At 42.2% G+C, this 17598-nt stretch overlaps 1 protein-coding gene across 10 annotated transcripts; it reads right to left on the bottom strand.

The window, feature by feature from the left end:
- Positions 1-1743: 1743 nt before the first annotated feature.
- ZNF655 (zinc finger protein 655) lies at positions 1744-15735 on the bottom strand. Of its 10 annotated transcripts, none has more exons than XM_043915197.1 (6): positions 15463-15630; positions 14113-14275; positions 12845-12930; positions 12324-12450; positions 5939-6043; positions 1744-5429 (listed from the first exon to the last, which is right to left on the bottom strand). In XM_043915197.1, exons 2-6 carry the CDS (start codon positions 14246-14248, stop codon positions 4039-4041), a joined length of 1845 nt encoding a protein of 614 aa, XP_043771132.1. In that variant the 5' UTR covers positions 14249-14275; positions 15463-15630; the 3' UTR covers positions 1744-4038. The 10 variants fall into 10 exon arrangements, with proteins under 10 accessions (XP_043771132.1, XP_043771133.1, XP_043771134.1 ...); XM_043915198.1 differs by having other exon boundaries at positions 15336-15473; XM_043915199.1 differs by lacking the exon at positions 15463-15630 and adding an exon at positions 15244-15453.
- Between the last annotated feature and the right edge of the window lie 1863 nt (positions 15736-17598).

Here is a 17598-nt window from a genome sequence, read left to right on the forward strand (position 1 = left end):
TAGTCCTGCACTGGTAAATACTTGCTCATTCATTCCCTCGTTTTTAGATTTTCTGCTAAGTATCTCTACTCTAATAAGGTGGGTTTGATATTATTTACACTAATAACTTTTGGGCACTTACTATACGACCAGTAGCTTTTACATTATCTCATTTAACATTCATGCTATTATTCACCACATTGTATAGCCAAAACTAGGAAGGCTAGGGAAAATGTCCAGTCATAGCTAATAAAGTTCAAACATAGGTATGCCTAATTCCAAACTCATTGCTTTGACTAATCTTTTTTACTCAATGGATTAATTCATTTGATTAGGTTAACTGTATCCATTGGCTGGCACTAAACATACTGTCTGGCAACTATATGACTGACTGAATGAAAGGACATACCAGGTTATATTTTTGAATGTGAGAAATTCCAGTTTCTGAGATAACATGCTAGGGGCTTCCTTTGAACTTCATTCTTAAATTCTCAGTTACCCATGTAATATCTCCTAGGGTGAGGCATTCTCCAAACAGCTCATTTATTACCGCCTTGAAAATGCCACACTCCTTCTTCTGCAGGACTTCTTAAAACACTCAGTGCTCTCCATCTCTCCAGTCTACCTCTAACTACTCTTGCTCAAGCCGAAAACCTAGGACTCAGATTTGACGTTCCCATTGCTCACTTTGCTCCACCCCTGAATGTAACCAGAGGTGGTAACAAACTTTGGTAAGGATATGTATCCATCAGTAAGTTCTAGTTAGCAGAAAAAAGTGAGTGCATTTGGGGCACAAAGAAGTGTAAATATAAACCTACTGATGGCACTGGGGATGTCTTAGCAGGAGATGGGAATTTGGGAGATCTAACCCATGGCCTGACTTTGTCAAAACCATCTAAACCTGCTTTAAAGATTGGGGGTGAAAACAAACAAACAAACAAAGATTGGGGGTGGGTGAGAGAGGGATGGTTCTACCTAGCTTCCAGAAGATACTGGGGTATTTTCTCCCAGCTTCCTGGAGAGCTCTGGGAGCATTTAGGATCAGCTGACAACTGATGGTAAATTAAGTATGTAACAGGGAATGAAGAGCTATCAAAGAAAATGTCTCTTCTCCGAGTTCATACGTCAGACACCAACATCAAGATGATGGAAGGCTTTAGAGTCAAACATCCCTGACTTTGAGCTTGCTGTGTGATCCTATAGGTTCTTCTCAAACTCTCTATACTTCAGTGTCTCTGTTAAACAGTTTCTTCCCTTAAAGAGTTGTGAGGATTATTCAAATATGTGCATATATACATAGATGTGTACACAAGCAGGTGAAGAGACAAAATTAGGTGTCCCAACTATTAGATTTCTTCTCTTCCTTCCCTGTCTTCAAGACTAAAAAGACTAAGAGCACATATTATATTGGACCAATTAAATATCAACAAGCTTAAATGGACAAGTTACTTGTCCTCAAGGATTATTTTGATTCCTCATTTTAAAAGAATTTTTTATTGAAGTTGAGTTGATTTACAATGTTGTGCTGATCTGGTTTCTCATTTTTTGAAATGTTTTATTGAAAAAACACATTCTGCCTAACTCTACTCAACCCATTTACTTCATGTGCCAACAGCATCCCAGTCAAGTAGCCCTTTAAAGTTGTAAACATTCAGACTTTATTCCAGAGTTCTGTGGAGGACCAAGCACTGTACCTGCAGGAAGGAGTGACCTACTCCTGCTGTGAGTCAGCTTTCTGGAAAGAATTGAGTTGCAGACAGGAAGGTGATTCTAAGATTCCCAAGTACTTTGGGCTGAGGACTTCAGATTTTATTTGAAACAGATTCTCAGAGTATCAAACACACCTTTATTCAAGTGGAAGTACAAAAAGCACATTCCTAAACCAAACACATGTGATTTTTACATTTCCTGCTATTTGAGATTACTCAACCTGCTGTTTCATAATCACCAGAGGTGACTACTGGTGGTCTCTATTAGTAGGGTATACATGTTCATAGATAGGAAAGAAAAAAAACATGCATTTTTTTTCATATACTTTTACATTTAGATCAATTCATTTTGGTCCCTACCTTGTCCAGATGAGATCCTATGCTTGCTGATGGCTAAAAGGTAAAACACGGTGGTAGAACTACCCTAAAGCTTATTAGGCAGAAGAGGCTTACAAAGTAAGCAATGCATTTTTGTATTACTTGTTGAGGATCCCTAGTAAGTATTTTAACAGGTGAACTCAATCGCTGGAACAACAACTAGAGTTTTAAATAACCCTTGCCTTATTCATAAAATGTTATGATGCTTAAGATGGGAAAATACAATCAAATACTTTGACATTATCTGAAGAATCATCAACTCTTGCTAACTGTTATGACAGTGACCATGATCTGTGGAGCCGACGTCTGTGATCAGTTTCATCAATCAAAAGAAAAAGGTTTTTATATGGCCTGTAGACTCTTGTAAAATGCAATATATATACGATATGTAAACAATTCCAAACAGATAATGAAGCAACTGTAACAGTTAAATGTTTACAGGCTTTTCTGCCATTCTTGAAATACTCTCGAGATGCTACACAAAAACCACAATATCTGAAGGAAGGCAGTATTCCTTTATGAAGATCTCTGATCTCTTAACATACGTTCTTTATGTTTTGCCCTATCAAAGGCAGACTTGAGTGTTCTGCTGGCCTTTAATGGACATAAATCATCCTGAACTTAGACATGCAGAATAGACACTGAATATAGCTAGGCTACCACCAGTATTGTCAGCTTCTACTGTCTTTCTCATCTCTCTCAGAAGGCTGTGAATGCTAACACAGCTAAGAACTTGGGCGTCACTTGAAAATGTTTAGCTTCTTGCCACAGACTCAGGGGAAACAGAATCCTTCATACTCATGAACAGACAAGAGTGTGAAAACCCATTTCTTTTAAAGATATTTTGCTTTGGAAAGAAGACACCTAAAAAGTAAGTAGGGATGGCATACCACTGGCTTAAAGCTTAGAACTAGGAAACCATCATTGAAGGTGCTTAAGAGAATGGAGAAACCAACAGGAACCCAAATGCTGTGGCTGGAAAGGAATAGGATCCTTGGAAAAGAGCAGGCCTAAGAGTCTGCTTTGGAGAGAACTTTGGCTGAGAACAGTAGAAAAAGCTAAATGAGAGAAACTTTCCAGAAGTTATTGTTTTAACGTTGGTGTATTAATGGATCAGGGAAGCATTTATTGGGCAATAAAAACCAATTTCAGGAAAAATAAAAATGTTTATAGGCCACATTAAAATAAAAATAGCTTGAGTTCCATAAATAAAGTATATTTATAAAATAAAGTTCCAAAAATAAAGTATAACACCTATTAAATAAAAGAATGCCATGAGAAAACAGCACTGCATTCACCAAATCACTCCTCTGACTAGAGTCTTCTGCAGGGAAAAAGACTGGGACTATGTATTAACTATTTTATACACAAATAATAATAATAATTTCCCCTTCAATATTTTGATATTGAATAAAGCTGAATATGGTGCTAAATGTTTCCACTTGCATTATATCAGACTCCAGTCTGGTGTGGACATTCTGATGATGAAAAAGGACTTGAACTCCTACTGAAAGACTTGTCACATTTCCTATACCCAAAGGACTTCCCTTGGGTATGGATTCTTTGCTGCTGAATGAGGGCTGGAAATATGGCTGAATCCTCCCACACATACACATTTATTACATTCATAGGTATTCAGCATGAAATGAATTTGATGCTCAACAAGGTAGTTTCTTTGACTGAAGGCTTTTTCACATTCATTATAGCAATGGAATTTTATTCCAGTATGAATTCTCCAATGATACTAAGGTATGAAAATAGCATGAAGCATCTATCACATTCAATGTATTTGTAGGTTTTCTCATTGGTATGGGTTTGCAGGTGTCAAGAGTGCAACACTAATAACTTTCCAAAGTTTGTCACATTCAGGTTTCTCTCTGGTATGAATTCCTCGATGCTGAATGAAGGTTGAGCTGGGACTGAAGGCTTTACCACATTCAGGACACACATGATGTCTCCCTGGTGTGACATCTCATATGTTGAATGAGGCCTGAACTTGATTAAATGTCTCCCCACGTTCATTACATTCATAAGGTTTCTCTTTGGTATGAATTCCTTGATGGTGGACAAGGCGCGCTCTCTGACTGAGGCTCTTTTCCCATGCATCACAATCAAAGGCATTTTCTCTGGTGAGGACTTCCTGTTGCAGGACAAGATCTGAGCTATGGCTGAAATTATCCTCATAATCATTACACTCATAGGATTTCTCTTTCCTATGAACTTTGTGATGCTGAATAAGGCATGCGGTTTGACTGAAAGCTTTTCCACTTTCACTAGATTCATGCGGTTTCTCTGTGTGAATTCTTTGATGCTGAATAAGATGAGAATTCAATCTGAAGTCTTTTCCACATTCATTACACGTATAGGGCTTTTCTCTGGGACGAATTCCTTGATGTTTAATAAAGGTCAACCCACAGTTATTGTATTCATAGGACTTCTCTTCATCATGGACCTTCTGATGTTCAGCTAGGTGTGAGGTGTGACAGAAATCACTGCCACACACAGTACACTTACAAGGCATCTCTCTATGAACTCTCTGATGTTGAGTGAGGTGTACACTACGACTGAAGACCCTTTCACAACTGCTACATTTATAAGATTTTGCTCTAGTGTGAACCCTCTTATGCTGAAGTATGTCTGAGCTCTGATTACAAGATTTGTCAGACGCCTCACAGGATTTATCAGATGCTTCACATTTATAGGGTTTTTCTCTAGTGTGTATTCTTTTATGTCGACTAAGACTTGAACTCTGACTGAAAGATTTTTCACATTCTTTACATTTGTAGGGTTTCTCTCTAGTATGAATTCTCTGATGTCTAGAAAGGGCTGAGCTCTGATGGAAGATTTTCTCACATGCATCACATTTGTAAGATTTCTCAGTGGTAGGAATGCTCTCACAGTTACTAAGGTGGGAGAGTTCCATTAAACTGTCTTTATAATCATTACTGTGAAAATCCTGCGTTAGATTTATGTGTTCCTGTTTACCAGCTGAATGCTGGTTGAGGCTCACATCATACTTATCAATGTCATCAACATTCTGTATTCTAAGAACTCTCTGATCTGTATCAAGAGTAGAATCCAGACTGAAGCTTTTTTCAAGTTCATTACATTCACTGTTCTTCTCACTGGTGAAGGTTTTCTTACTGATTGTTATTTGCCTAAACTCTCTCTCCAGGAAGAGAAATTTTCTTAGAATTTCCTGAAGCCTTTCTAATCTGTCCTCAGGCTTATACACTTCTCTAGTCTCAGGAACTTGGGCAATATCCTTTTTGAATCTTCCTACTCTCACTCTGTATGAATGTACTTCTTCTGGAATTTTCTGCTTAGGAATCAACAGCTTGTTCTCTTCTCTGGTCTCTCCATCTGATTCAATATATAAATAGAAAATGCAAATATAATCTGTACCCTGTGCTTAGAAAAAGAAAACTTAGAGGAGAAAACTAAATAATCTACAGTCTACCAGGGTAAGAGAAGTTTATTTACTTTGAAACACAGGCACAAAATCTCAACAGCAGATGTACGGGCATGAATAGGAGCAGTGAGGCAGGATCCAAGTGGTTCAGGGTGTGATAGAAACAGAGGGCAGGTTCAGCAAAGTAAGGAGATAACCAATTAAGGTGTTTCAACAGAGACAACAGGGAACCAGTTCAACAGAATTATAGATAAGTAACTTGAATAGGGACCTACTACATCTTATGGATAAGGAACAAAATAACTGTAAAGAGTTCATCAATAAAAAAGGGGAAAGGAAAGAGCTCTTTGTTCAGGGATATAGACAGAGCTCTTCACTGACTTCCAAAGCAGCTACAGCTTGGCTCAACACCTAGACTCTACTTCCCAACTAGTTCATCTGATTGATTCTGCCTACTCACCTGAGCAGTCATCGCTTAAGACTCCTCTATTCTTAGTTTCCAGATCAAAGACTTGTAGATCTTGTTCCAGCTGGGAGATCCCATCAGGCTTGAAAAGTGGAAATCCTGCTCACAGAGAAGGAAATGGGATGTGGCAATTTATCCCCAGATACTACATTTTTCTCTTAATTAGTGGTTAATGGAGAGAGAGTAAATTCTTAGAAGACATTAGGAAGGCCTGGAAAGTGAGAAAGCCAAAGACCTTCAACACAGAATGCATGTTTGTGCTCTAGAAAGAGGTATGCTAAGGGGCAAGCTAAGGAGCATTTAAACATACTCAGTTAAAAATATTCATTTAAACATATTCAGACCAGGGAATTTGTGCAGGAGTGTGTACCTGTCTTCACAGAAATTATCATTCTTACTCTTTACCTATTGCTTATAGATCAATCTTTGTATCAGACCCGATCTATAAGTATTAGACCTGGTCAAACTGAAGGTTGTCGAAATATGACTCTGCTGGACTACAGGAAGGTCAATTCTCAGGCACCTGTTGTATGGTGAGCTAAATTGTAGCAACAAAATCAGTGAAGACTGAATAAATACTGCAAGGATCAATTTCAGGAAATAATTCATTTTAGGGCATATGAGGAAACAAGTAATAATATGACACATCCTTACCCCTTAGGAGAACTCTTGTTCAACAAGTGTTTATGGGGTGCCTCCTATATGCAAAGTATGTAGGAAGTAAGAGCCCAAGCAGATACAGTCCATCCTCTCAAGGACCTTACACTCTAATTGCAGAGACAGAACAACTTACTATAATATTATGTAGTGAGGAAAGTGCAATAAAAGTGCATTTTCACATAAAATAGTCTTTCTCTGGCTTGCATAATGGACTGCTAAGATCTAGTCTCTTTTAAAGCAAAAGCAAGAGGCAGTCTGCTTCTGAGGGGAGAACTAATACAGTATCAAAGGGGCAGTTTTTACATGTACTCAGCCCACAAAGCTTCTAGTAGCACACATGCAAGGTCTCACTCAAGCCCCTCATCTCCAAAAGCCTTTCTCTTCACTTACTGAATGTCTACAGAAAGTATTATTTGTTCCTATCCTGTGCTGTGCTGTGCTTAGTCGCTCAGTTGTGTCCGATCCTTTGAGACCCCACGGACTGTAGCCCGCCAGGCTCCTCTGTCCATGGGGATTCTCCAAGCAAGAATACTAGAGTGGGTAGCCTATCCCTTCTCCAGGGGAACTTCCCCACCCAGGAATCAAACCAGGGTCTCCTGCCTTACAGGCAGATTCTTTACCAGTTGAGCTACCGGGGAAGCCCCCTCCTATCCTGACACATCTTTATATAATGGAGTTTTATAGACTTTTAAAAACTGTTTCTTGGTATTATCATTCCTATTTGATTTATAAACTTTGATAGCAGGGACCATGTACATTGTATCGTGCACTTCTTTTGACTCATTTACTTAAGAGCTACTCACTGACTGCTAATTTTGTGCCTAGGTGTCAACAGATAATCAAGGTTTTAAAAAGGGTGGTGGGCCTGAAAACTATGATAAACCAATAGCTGTCCTATGAGATTCCATGTGAGAGTCTATGAGCAGGGAGACCAGAATAGATATAAGAAAGGCATTTACTGTGTTTCTGAATTCTCTTGGGCATAAATAGAGTCAATTCTCTTTCTGGACACTTATTAATTTAGTTAAGATCCTCTATGTCAAATCTAATAGTTTTTTCAAGTTTAAAAAAAAGGTGGGGGGGGGGGCATGAAGAGGCAACTACCCTGCTCAAAATTCTGATAACACAATTGGCAACTTTTAATAGATATTTATTAAGATATTTCTAAGTATTTGATAATCAAAATTAATTTTCGTTACTTACTCTTTGAAGTGAAATGTGAAAGCTTTAGTTGCTTAGTTGTGTTTGACTCTTTGCGACCCCATGGACTGTAGCCCGCCAGGGCTACAGGCAAGAATACTGGAGTGGGTTGCCATTTCCTTCTCCACGGGATCTTCCTGATCCAGGGATCAAATCCAGGTCTCCTGCATTGCAGGCAGATTCTTTACCATTAGAGCCACCAGGGAAGCCCCTCTTTACTCTGTATCTACACTTAAATCACATACGCACAATGAAAAAGATCGTCTTCATGTGGAATTAGGGGTTTGATTTTAGACCTATGTTTAAAGTAAACACCTTTATGTAGGAAGGTATAAGAGAGAATGCCCAGCAGTGAGAGATACAAGACTGCAATTTAGAAGAGAGAACAGGATTCAACATACAGGCTTAAAGTTAAAAGTCACTTGTATTATCAAAATATTAAGCTAAGATTCACTAAGCTTTGGTAGGTGCAAAGTGTCATTCCAAGAACCTTATAAACTTTCACTCACTCAATACTCACCACACCTTCAAGAGATAGGAACTATTACTGTGCCAATTTTACAAACGGGAAAACTAAGATTCAGAGAGGTTAAGTAACTCACCCAAGGTCATGATAACTAGCGAAGCTAGGGCTCAGACACTCTTATTTCAGAAACTGGCCTTTAAATAATCTGCTAGTTATCTACCCCTTCCTCAAATACGCACAGAGAGAGAACAGAAGGCCAACACAGTGACAAGCGAGCAGAAGGTGGAAACAGTGAGGAGGACAGAGGACCCGCAATTAGAACGATACATGCAGAGTCAGGCTCCAGCAGACTGAGAACCATGACTCTTAACTAAAAGGGATGTAAGAGAACATTTAGTGTCAAAGAAATGAAAATCTCTGTATAATAAAAATCCAAACCACTGAGCATAGTCTGAGCAATATTCAATTTGAGAAAATTCCATTATAATGAAATAATTTGAACACTCTCCTGAAATTTGTTTCTATTAAGAAATCTGATCCATAGCTCATTCTCTTACTGTCCTTTCCAAAAAAAAAAAAATTAAGTAACTACCACTAGCCCTGGACTTACATACATAAACTAATTTAATCCTTGGCACAACTCAGAAAGCAGACATTATTTTTCATGTTTTATAGATGAAAAAAATCATTATAATCTGTTTAAATAATCTGCTCCATCACAGGTAAACTGACCTCACAGTTAATATTCTTTCCAATCTATAAGAGTCACAGAGAGCACTAAAGCAGGTTTTCTTACCACTGGCCTGAATGCTTTTTTCCTAGATTTAAGTCAAAAATCTATGCTTTCAAAATATGCATTTGCTTTAAATTTTTCCTATCTAAAATTATTTTTTATTAAAACATCTTGATTTTTTAAACTGCAACCTTGACAGTTTTCTAGTTTTTAACTTCACCTGATCTTTAAAAATAACACTTAAAATTCACCTCATTGTTTGTTGCCTGTACCTGTGTTATGCTAAGATTTTAGCCATCTGAAAGCTTCATGCTTCTCTTCCTGATCCTTAACAAAGACACAAAATCTCTCCATTCTTGTGTAGATATCTATTTAGGATGGAATGTATCCTTTAACAATTTTACTTTTTCTTGAATGCATGCCCTTTCTGCTCCCAAAATGTATAAACTCACGCCTGTCTGTCCAATTTATTGTGCCTATTTTAAATTATCATCAGAATACTGAGCCATAAAAATATACAAAACACCACATGTGGTTGAACTGACTGTCCTAAGGTATAAAACAGTGAAAAAGCATGGGCTTCAGAGTCATATCTGAGCCCCTAACCTAGCTTTGACCCTGCGTGGATCACTTTAACTTCTCTTAGCCTCAATCACCTCAGGTATAAAACAGAATACCATCTGCTCAAAGAGTTACAGTAAGGATTAAGTGAGAGGTACATAAAGTACCTAGTGTCAATAAACAGCTGTGGCAGTGAGAAACACTCTACACAAAATCATTTCTCTCCTCCTGACACTGACTTCAAAAAGGAAGGGCTCTGTGCCAAACACTCCCGATTCACCAGCTCACTCATCACCCAGCAGTCTTGGTAAGCAGGTCTCTAATGCTGTCATCTAAGAAGGCATCTGCCACACTGCCCCATGTGAAAGACAATCCAGGTCTTTTTCCTGATCTTAATCTCCAGCACTAAGTCACAGATAATTTCCCTTTGAGCATGACTCCCAAGCCAGTAATTCACTCACTGTCAATAGTATATGCTTCTTTTTAAGGTCAAGTAACGAAAATTTTTGCCTACTATTTTATTATTCTGTCCCTACTCTGCATATTTATTACTATGTAGTGGAAGCACTTAACCAAAAGACCAAGGCCCTGATACCTGTGACAAATACAGCTCAGAGGTACTGTCACGGGAAAAAGATATGAATTGGAACCTACAGCTGCTAAGTCAGAGGCTCAGTTATAAAGTGCTTATTTTACAATGCCAAACATTAAACTAACTACAGGTGTAGTTTGCTGAACCCCCAAATATGAAAATGACTTCCCAAAGACTGTCAAAAATAATTACTATGGAGAGGCACTTGGTCAAAGAGCAAGTTGAGTAGTAGGGTTTCTTGTATGTCATTGTGCCCAGCGTGTGTGAGTGTACAAACGTGTCCTGTACATGTGCAGAGATGACAGAGGAAATGGGATCAAATTCAGCCTAATAGTAAGCTGTGTTATTAGGCTGAATAAAGTGCTAAGAAGATGCTTTACTTCAAAAAGTAGACAGGTAAACTGTTGGAAATTATGTAATTATTAGGTAAAATTAACAGTAATTTACAATTACATATCACTTTGTAATTTACAAGCTGTTAAATATACATTGGATTTAATAGCCTGAAATAAACTGAATTCTTTTGCCCTCCCATTTCCCCTCCATCAAGGAAGAGCTAAGGAACACTGGATCCAGGAAGATTATATAAATGCATCAATCTATACAACACCGTAAAGAATAAAGGAGACGAAACAGAACCCTGGAGCGGGTCACAGGGATTTAAAGGAAGGAAAAGACTAGAATGTTAAACATGAGGAAGGCCCAGGGGTCTCAGGAGATTCAGGCAACAGATGGGGCAGTTTGTGTTCACTATGGAAAAGGAGGGGCACACAGCATGTGTTCCACAGTATAACATGGAAAGGTCATAACTGAAGAGCTGGAGTCGAACTCTGCGGTTTCTGAGAACACAAGTCGATGACCACCAACCACGGCTTCTGAATGAACTCAAAATTCAAGGTTCAAAATTCTGGTTGCAATGGAGGGCATCCTTGGCCCTTGGAAATTTATCAAAGGTCATTTGAGGAGCTGCAATTTTACACAGTGGTAGCCTCCTGGGAAACATCTACTCCATCAATCAAGTGTAAGATCTCACAATTGTGGAAAAGGAGTTTCCGAGCGGGGACGAGCACTATCGATGGGAAGCCGACACCTGGGCCATCTCCTGGAGATTCCTGCTGAAAGGATGGCAAGTGTTTCTCCAGAGAAAGCACTTGCCCGGGTATGACTCAGGGCCGGGCAGGAATTCACACTATGAATCCGGGTGGTGGGAAGGCGGAGAAGTATGCCTACAAAGATCAAAGAGCCAGGAATGGAAAACACACTACAAACCTTCCCAGTGGGCAGGCTGCCTCCCCACAGACAAGAATTAATCAAGGAGACAAAACAACACCCTGGATGCCACCAGCACAGGCAAAGCAAAAAAGAAAAAAAGAGAAAGAAAAGAAAAAGTGTGGTTAAGTACATACATAACAAAGAGCAGCAGAGACAGGCCAAAAAAGAAAGAGGAAAAGGAGCAATGTTCACACCAAGGCGGGTGCTGGCAGCTCCCCCTGATGCTTCTCTAGAGCATTACAAGTTGCCTCATCTCAGCTGCCAACTGCACCATCCAAATGACAAAGGAGACTCGGTCTAAGTGTGAGACTGCTACTGCTCGGGTGAAGCAGGATTACTGTCGGGTTGACTCACTGAAATGTACTGGCAGTGAGTCATGCCTTGAGATCAAGTCTCTGAAATTCTGCCTGCTTGCAGATGAATTTAGGGATCTTAAGAGATGAGGGATTACTCAACGAAGATTTTAGCCTATCTTAAAAAAAAAAAGGCATTTCTTCTTCCAAGAAAAATGGGAAACTCTCAGATACAGGGGCACAGAATTACCAGGAAGAAAAGTGTCTGGTTGTGGGTAGGAGGCCCTAGAGTCCCTCTCATAAAAAAGCGAAAGATAGGGAAATTGAGAACTTGCAAAGCACCAGCAAGTTTCCCTTTAGTAACAGGGAACAGATGCCCCACAAAAGCAGGAAACATTAACTGAGGATAAGGAGTAGAATCTCTCCTCTTGACATACCCAAAGGAAACCCACTCCCAGAGGAGATGACCTTAAAGATTGAGGACTCAAGAGGTTCTAAGACCTGGAAATTGAGCCACACTCAGAGACCTCACACCTACTCAAAAACAAGGAAATAAAGAAACCCTAATAGGTAAACTGAATAATAAGAAAGGCAATCCTTACCCAGTGAGACCAGGTTCCCATAATTCTCTAACATCACTTCTCTGTAGAGAGCCCTCTGAACAGGGTCCAGGCATCCCCATTCCTCTCGAGTAAGGTGCACAGCCACATCCTCGAATGTCACAAATTCCTGAAATAACACAGCCTGGCTGCTCTGGCGAAGGCGGCCACCACAGCATCACGGCCAGAGAACAAAGATGACACAGAGGGTCTGCAGTGTGCATTTACGTTGGAAAGGAGGGAGAACAGAGGAGCATCTTGGGAATAGGTTCCACAACGCTTTAACATCTAATAAGCACCCATGATAGCACCAAGGATAAAGGAACAGTGTTTACTGGTGGTATTGGGGAGACGGAAAGGTGGTTTCTGTCAAGTCCAGGTCTCTGAGGATGACAAGCACCCAACCTGGGATCTGCTACTAAAAAAAGATCTCCAGGCAAGGCTTATGGATGGGATGAGGAACAGGGCCACATTCAATCAGCAGCAATAGTCCCTGAGGAAAAGCAGAGGGTTCCTCAGCTCACCTGGTACCTGGCTGTCATGAGCGCAGCTGCCTGGTCTCCTGGGCTTCCCTCGTGGGGAAGAGAAGACACCTGGGGAACAGGTGGAGCTGAGGGAGGAGAAAGGAGCCAAGAGTGAGGGCAGCCCTTCCCAGGGCGCCCTCACAAAAGAGAGTCAGTGGGACCCTTCTTCACATTGACATTACAGTAAAACCAACGCATGTTTATCGGATATTGAGTTTGTCCTGCACCATTTCAACACCTGCACACCCTCCTTCCACATGTTTAGACCCATGATTCAGGATTTTATTATGAAATCTCATATTGCACTATATCCCCATGTCATGACATAAATGTCATGTCAAAAAAGTGAGCACCGTTACCTGTTTTGCAGATGGGCAAAGCCAAGCATAAAGGTTTGCAGTGATTCATCCAAGGCCATGGTTATTTAGTAGACTTCTGACCCTCTCCCAGACACTGCTCTGTAAACTTTTGAGAATGAGCACCGTCTCTGCAACCAGTGTGTAAAGCCCCCAAGAATAAGTAAGGAATGGTCATCTGTTTCCTCATAATCCTTTCTACACTCGAATAATGCCCCACAGCACTCAAAAGACCATGGCATTCGGTTGGTGTTCCTGACACATAGGTTACTTCAGGCACTGCAGTTGGCCACAAGTGAATCTCAGACAAACTTCATACAAAACAAAGGGAGTACAAGACAGATCAATCTATCTCTGTAACACATAAAAATGTTATTTTACAGTCTGTATGTGATATGTATACATTGCTCCAAGCCCTGGGCTTAACCAAGGAATTAAATGGTTGCTTTCTTGATCAAAATTAGAGCAGTCAAAAACACTGCAGTTGCAACATAATGGCAGCTGGTAAAGCACAAAAGGTCAAGGAGGGAAGAAACTAAGTTAAAGGAACAGGGGTAGAGACAGACCCTAAACCTAAGAGGAAGTGAAAGCGAGGCAAGGACTGTGAGGGGCGGCAAAAGCAGCATTTCTTCTAACTTATTCTGAATGTGGTACCTGGGATGAAGTGAAAATTATATGAAAGAAAAAAGCCTAAATAGAGTGAGTGAAGACCACTCTGCCTATTAAAGAAAGACAGGCTGACCTCCACAGAGGGGCCCTGATCAGGACTGAATTGAGCCACATCCGTCCCTCCCTTCTAGACCTCCCTCTAGGGGCCATCCTCTCATTGAAGCCCCTGGCCTCTCTCATCCCAGGCCCAGGAGCCCCTCTACACTCCCATTCTCCTGGATGGAAGTGTTCTCTCTGCCTTACCCCCAGTGAGTCCCTGTTCCATGTCGGTGTCCTGCAAGAACCGAGGCTCTGGGGACAGACCGTCAGAGTTGGTCTCCAAGGACTGAAACTGGACCACTGGAGATTCTGCTGCTTCCTGGGCTGATATCTCCTCCATCCCTGTTCTGGAGGACAATGACCATCACTGTGGAGTGAAATGAGGAGAAATTTATTATAACAAGTTAAAATAGCCCATCATTTGACACCCTCAGGACTTAACAAAGTATCTTAGACACTGCAGACACAGTGAAAATAGTTAATAACAATTAACCACCTAAATATAGAGCAGGAAAAAAAGTTGACATCATTCACTTTCAGATATTTAAGAACCGTGTCATATGGTCCAAGTTTGCAGGTTTATTTGAACTCCACTAATTCTGAACTTGTGGAATTTTTAAAAATAAAGACAAGACAATTTAATAGCGTAGAGATTTCTGTAGAAATTCAAAATACCTGAAATTTACAAACTTCTTTCAAGGATCAAGTGTGTACCCAGAGAAACACATTAATTCTAGAGAAATGCATTATTACTCGTTATTTTTTAAAGCAGGACCCTAAGGAATTACTTGGTAAACACTCTGTCAGCCCATTCTGAATTACTGAGTGGCCCTGAGTGAGTGAGTGAGTGAGTGAAAGTCGCTCAGTCGTGTCCGACTCTTTGCGACCCCGTGGACTACAATGGGATTCTCCAGGCCAGAACACTGGAGTGGGTAACCTTTCCCTTCTCCAGGGGATCTTCCCAACCCAGGGACTGAACCCAGGTCTCCCGCATTGCAGGCGGATTCTTTACCAGCTGAGCCACAAGAGAAGCCCTGACTGAAGACTAAATTCCACTTTAGGGGTCAGACCCTTTGATAACTCAGACTAGGTGGGCAGGCCTCTTCCCACGACCCTGACAGTAACCCAGGGAAGGGCTGAGACTCAAACAGGTCGGACTGGTTGTCCTTCACACCCAAGGACGCGGTAGGGCCCCGTCCCTCTTCCACACCCTCAGAAAGGGCCCTCACGCCCTGCCCTCAGGAGGCCTCGCCCGGCGCTACCCTCCTCCCACTTCTCTGCTCTGTCAAGAAACGGTCCCCAAAGGGCGAAGCGGGCCCCGGAAACCCATCTCACAGCAGGCCACGATCACTGGGTCCTGATGGCCGGGCCCTCCGTCAGCCGGGCGTCGGGGCGAACCCTGACTGAAGAGAAACGGGTTGTCGTACCCCGGCCCTGCGCGCTTCTGGGGACGGGAACCGCCGTCAGCCGGAGCCAGGAGACTCCTGCTCCTCCCCAGGAGGCTAAACAAGGCGCCGACCCAACGCGACCTCAGGACGGCTTCCGGGGACTCACCAGGGTGGAGGGGCTGGCCGGGCGGCTATCGCGTCGCGGACACCCGTGCTCTCCAACCTGCCCCAGGGTTTTGAGGGGTCTCTCTAGACCGCTCGGAGGCTGCGCTTCTCACTGGCACTTCCGGAGGCGGAGCCCGACGGCGGGGGCAGGGCGGGCCCCGGATGAGGGCCCCGGATGAGGGCCCCGGATGAGGGCCCCGGATGAGGGCCCCGGATGAGGGCCCTAGGAAACCGAGGCTCGTTTCCGAGGCTTTTACCATGTCCTGCTGCCGGTCTCACCCTCCTGCTGACCCTGACTGGCCACTCTAGCCAATACACCGATAGTGATCGCAGCCGACCCGGATTTGGGAAGGCGCCCCCGCTGGCCCATCCCTGGCTCCAGCCAACACTCAAGACTCATCGCAGGGTGGTGGCCCTTTGTTTGGGGGTGGGTGGGTAGGAGGAATGAGGACGAATGGCCGACCTAGTGGTCCGACTTCCATGAATCAGCGGGTCGGGAACTAGCTCAAGGGTACAAACCACTCTGATTAAAGCCAGTGTTGAAGGCGCTTCGGTAATGTGAGGACCTCAGAAAATCCTAGGATTGAAACATAACACGATTCTTGGGGGAAGGTAGGGGCACTGAGCAAGCTGGAGTGGGAGAGAGAGACTGGAAAAGTGTTGTGTTCCTGATGCAAAGGGCTGTGCAGAAGCAAGGATGGATAGAGCAGGAGCATGTGAACAGGCAGTCCCAGGGCTGGCACAAAAGCCCTTGGGGCATTGTGATCTCCTGGATCCTTAGGGAATGTGATGTCCTGTGGTTGAGCTAGGTCCTCCAGGAACTGGCAAATTTCCTAAAGAAAATAAACAGTGATTTGAAGGGGACTTTAGATACTTTTCCTTTGTTTAGGCTCACAAATCAAATATTACCATTTAATGCTGTTTGACATTTCCAATTAAAAATAAGAAAAATCAAGTGTGACAGTCTCCGTGCCCTTTCAAACTACATGAGCCTCTGGGAAACTCATATGCCTTCCCTTCCTTTCCACCTTGAGTATCTCAGGGATCTAAAACAACTTCTTTCTATGACATAGTCTTTCTAGCCTACAGTATTTGTCACAATGAAGTCAGCATCACAGATAGGAAATTTGCTGTTTTTGAAAAAAAAAAATAAAGCACTGCTTAGTCAATTGCTTGTTGGACAGCTCCAGTTGAAAACTTTTTGTGTGTTGAACAGAACTATACCTCCTGTTGATGTCTGCTGTTCCTATTGAGATCCCTGAGACAATAGATGACACATTACTTCCTGCTTGTCATTAACAGCTTAGTAAGAACTAGGTCGTTTGCCCAATGGGCAACAAGTCAAACACTGAGAAAGTGAGATTTGCAGCAGAGAGTTTATTCACAAGACAGCTGAGTGAGGACATAGGAGAACAAATCTCAGATCTACCTCCCTGTAGGTGAGGGGCGTGAGATTTTTATGGGATAAAGAAGCAGGGGTCTTAGATGTGGAGAAAAGTGAGGTAATCAGTGTTCTACACAGGCCTATCAGTTACAGGGTTCATAATGGAATGTGTGTTACAAAATACTAGCACTTAAGGACTTCCTTAGTGGTCCAGTTGTTATAGCCACGCTTTCCGGGAAACAGACTCACTCAGAAGGACAATGCAGATAGTGGAGTGCACTTTATTACGCCGGCAGGCCCAAGGCAGAGTCTCCTCTTAGCCAAGGACCCCGTCCAGCATTTGTGAAAATCTTTTATACCCCATGCGTACGTGTCTAAACCCACCACCTACCCCATGTGTACGTGTCTTAACCCACCACCTACCCCATGTGTACGTGTCTTAACCTACCACCTGCCCCATGTGTACGTGTCTTAAACAGTCAATAGTCAATAAGCCCGCAGTTACATTCCAACCAGTTAATAATCGATAAGCCTGTGATGACATCTTGACAGATACGAAAAAAGTTTATGACCTGTCCGGAGACAGGTGTGATTACGGTATGCTTCCTGTTAGGCAATGAGTAGCCTGGATGTGATCTTCAGGATTCCTCTGTCTGGAGGGGGTCTTATCCTTCCATTGTCGTCCTCACAGGCACTAAGCAGGGAGTTCAGAGTCCACTGGAGAGGCAGTCGAGCACAGCCAGCACGGACAGG

The sequence above is a fragment of the Cervus elaphus genome, chromosome 10 (assembly GCF_910594005.1).
Source record: "Cervus elaphus chromosome 10, mCerEla1.1, whole genome shotgun sequence".
Classification (NCBI taxonomy): domain Eukaryota; kingdom Metazoa; phylum Chordata; class Mammalia; order Artiodactyla; family Cervidae; genus Cervus; species Cervus elaphus.

Coding starts and splice junctions, on each gene's coding strand:
- ZNF655 (XM_043915197.1), bottom strand. CDS start 14,248: ATGGAGGAGATATCAGCCCAGGAAGCAGCAGAATCTCCAGTGGTCCAG. Junction 12,931..14,112: donor GGAACAGGGACTCACTGGGG/GTAAGGCAGAGA, acceptor CTCCTCCCTCAG/CTCCACCTGTTCCCCAGGTG. Junction 12,451..12,844: donor TCATGACAGCCAGGTACCAG/GTGAGCTGAGGA, acceptor GTGTTATTTCAG/GAATTTGTGACATTCGAGGA.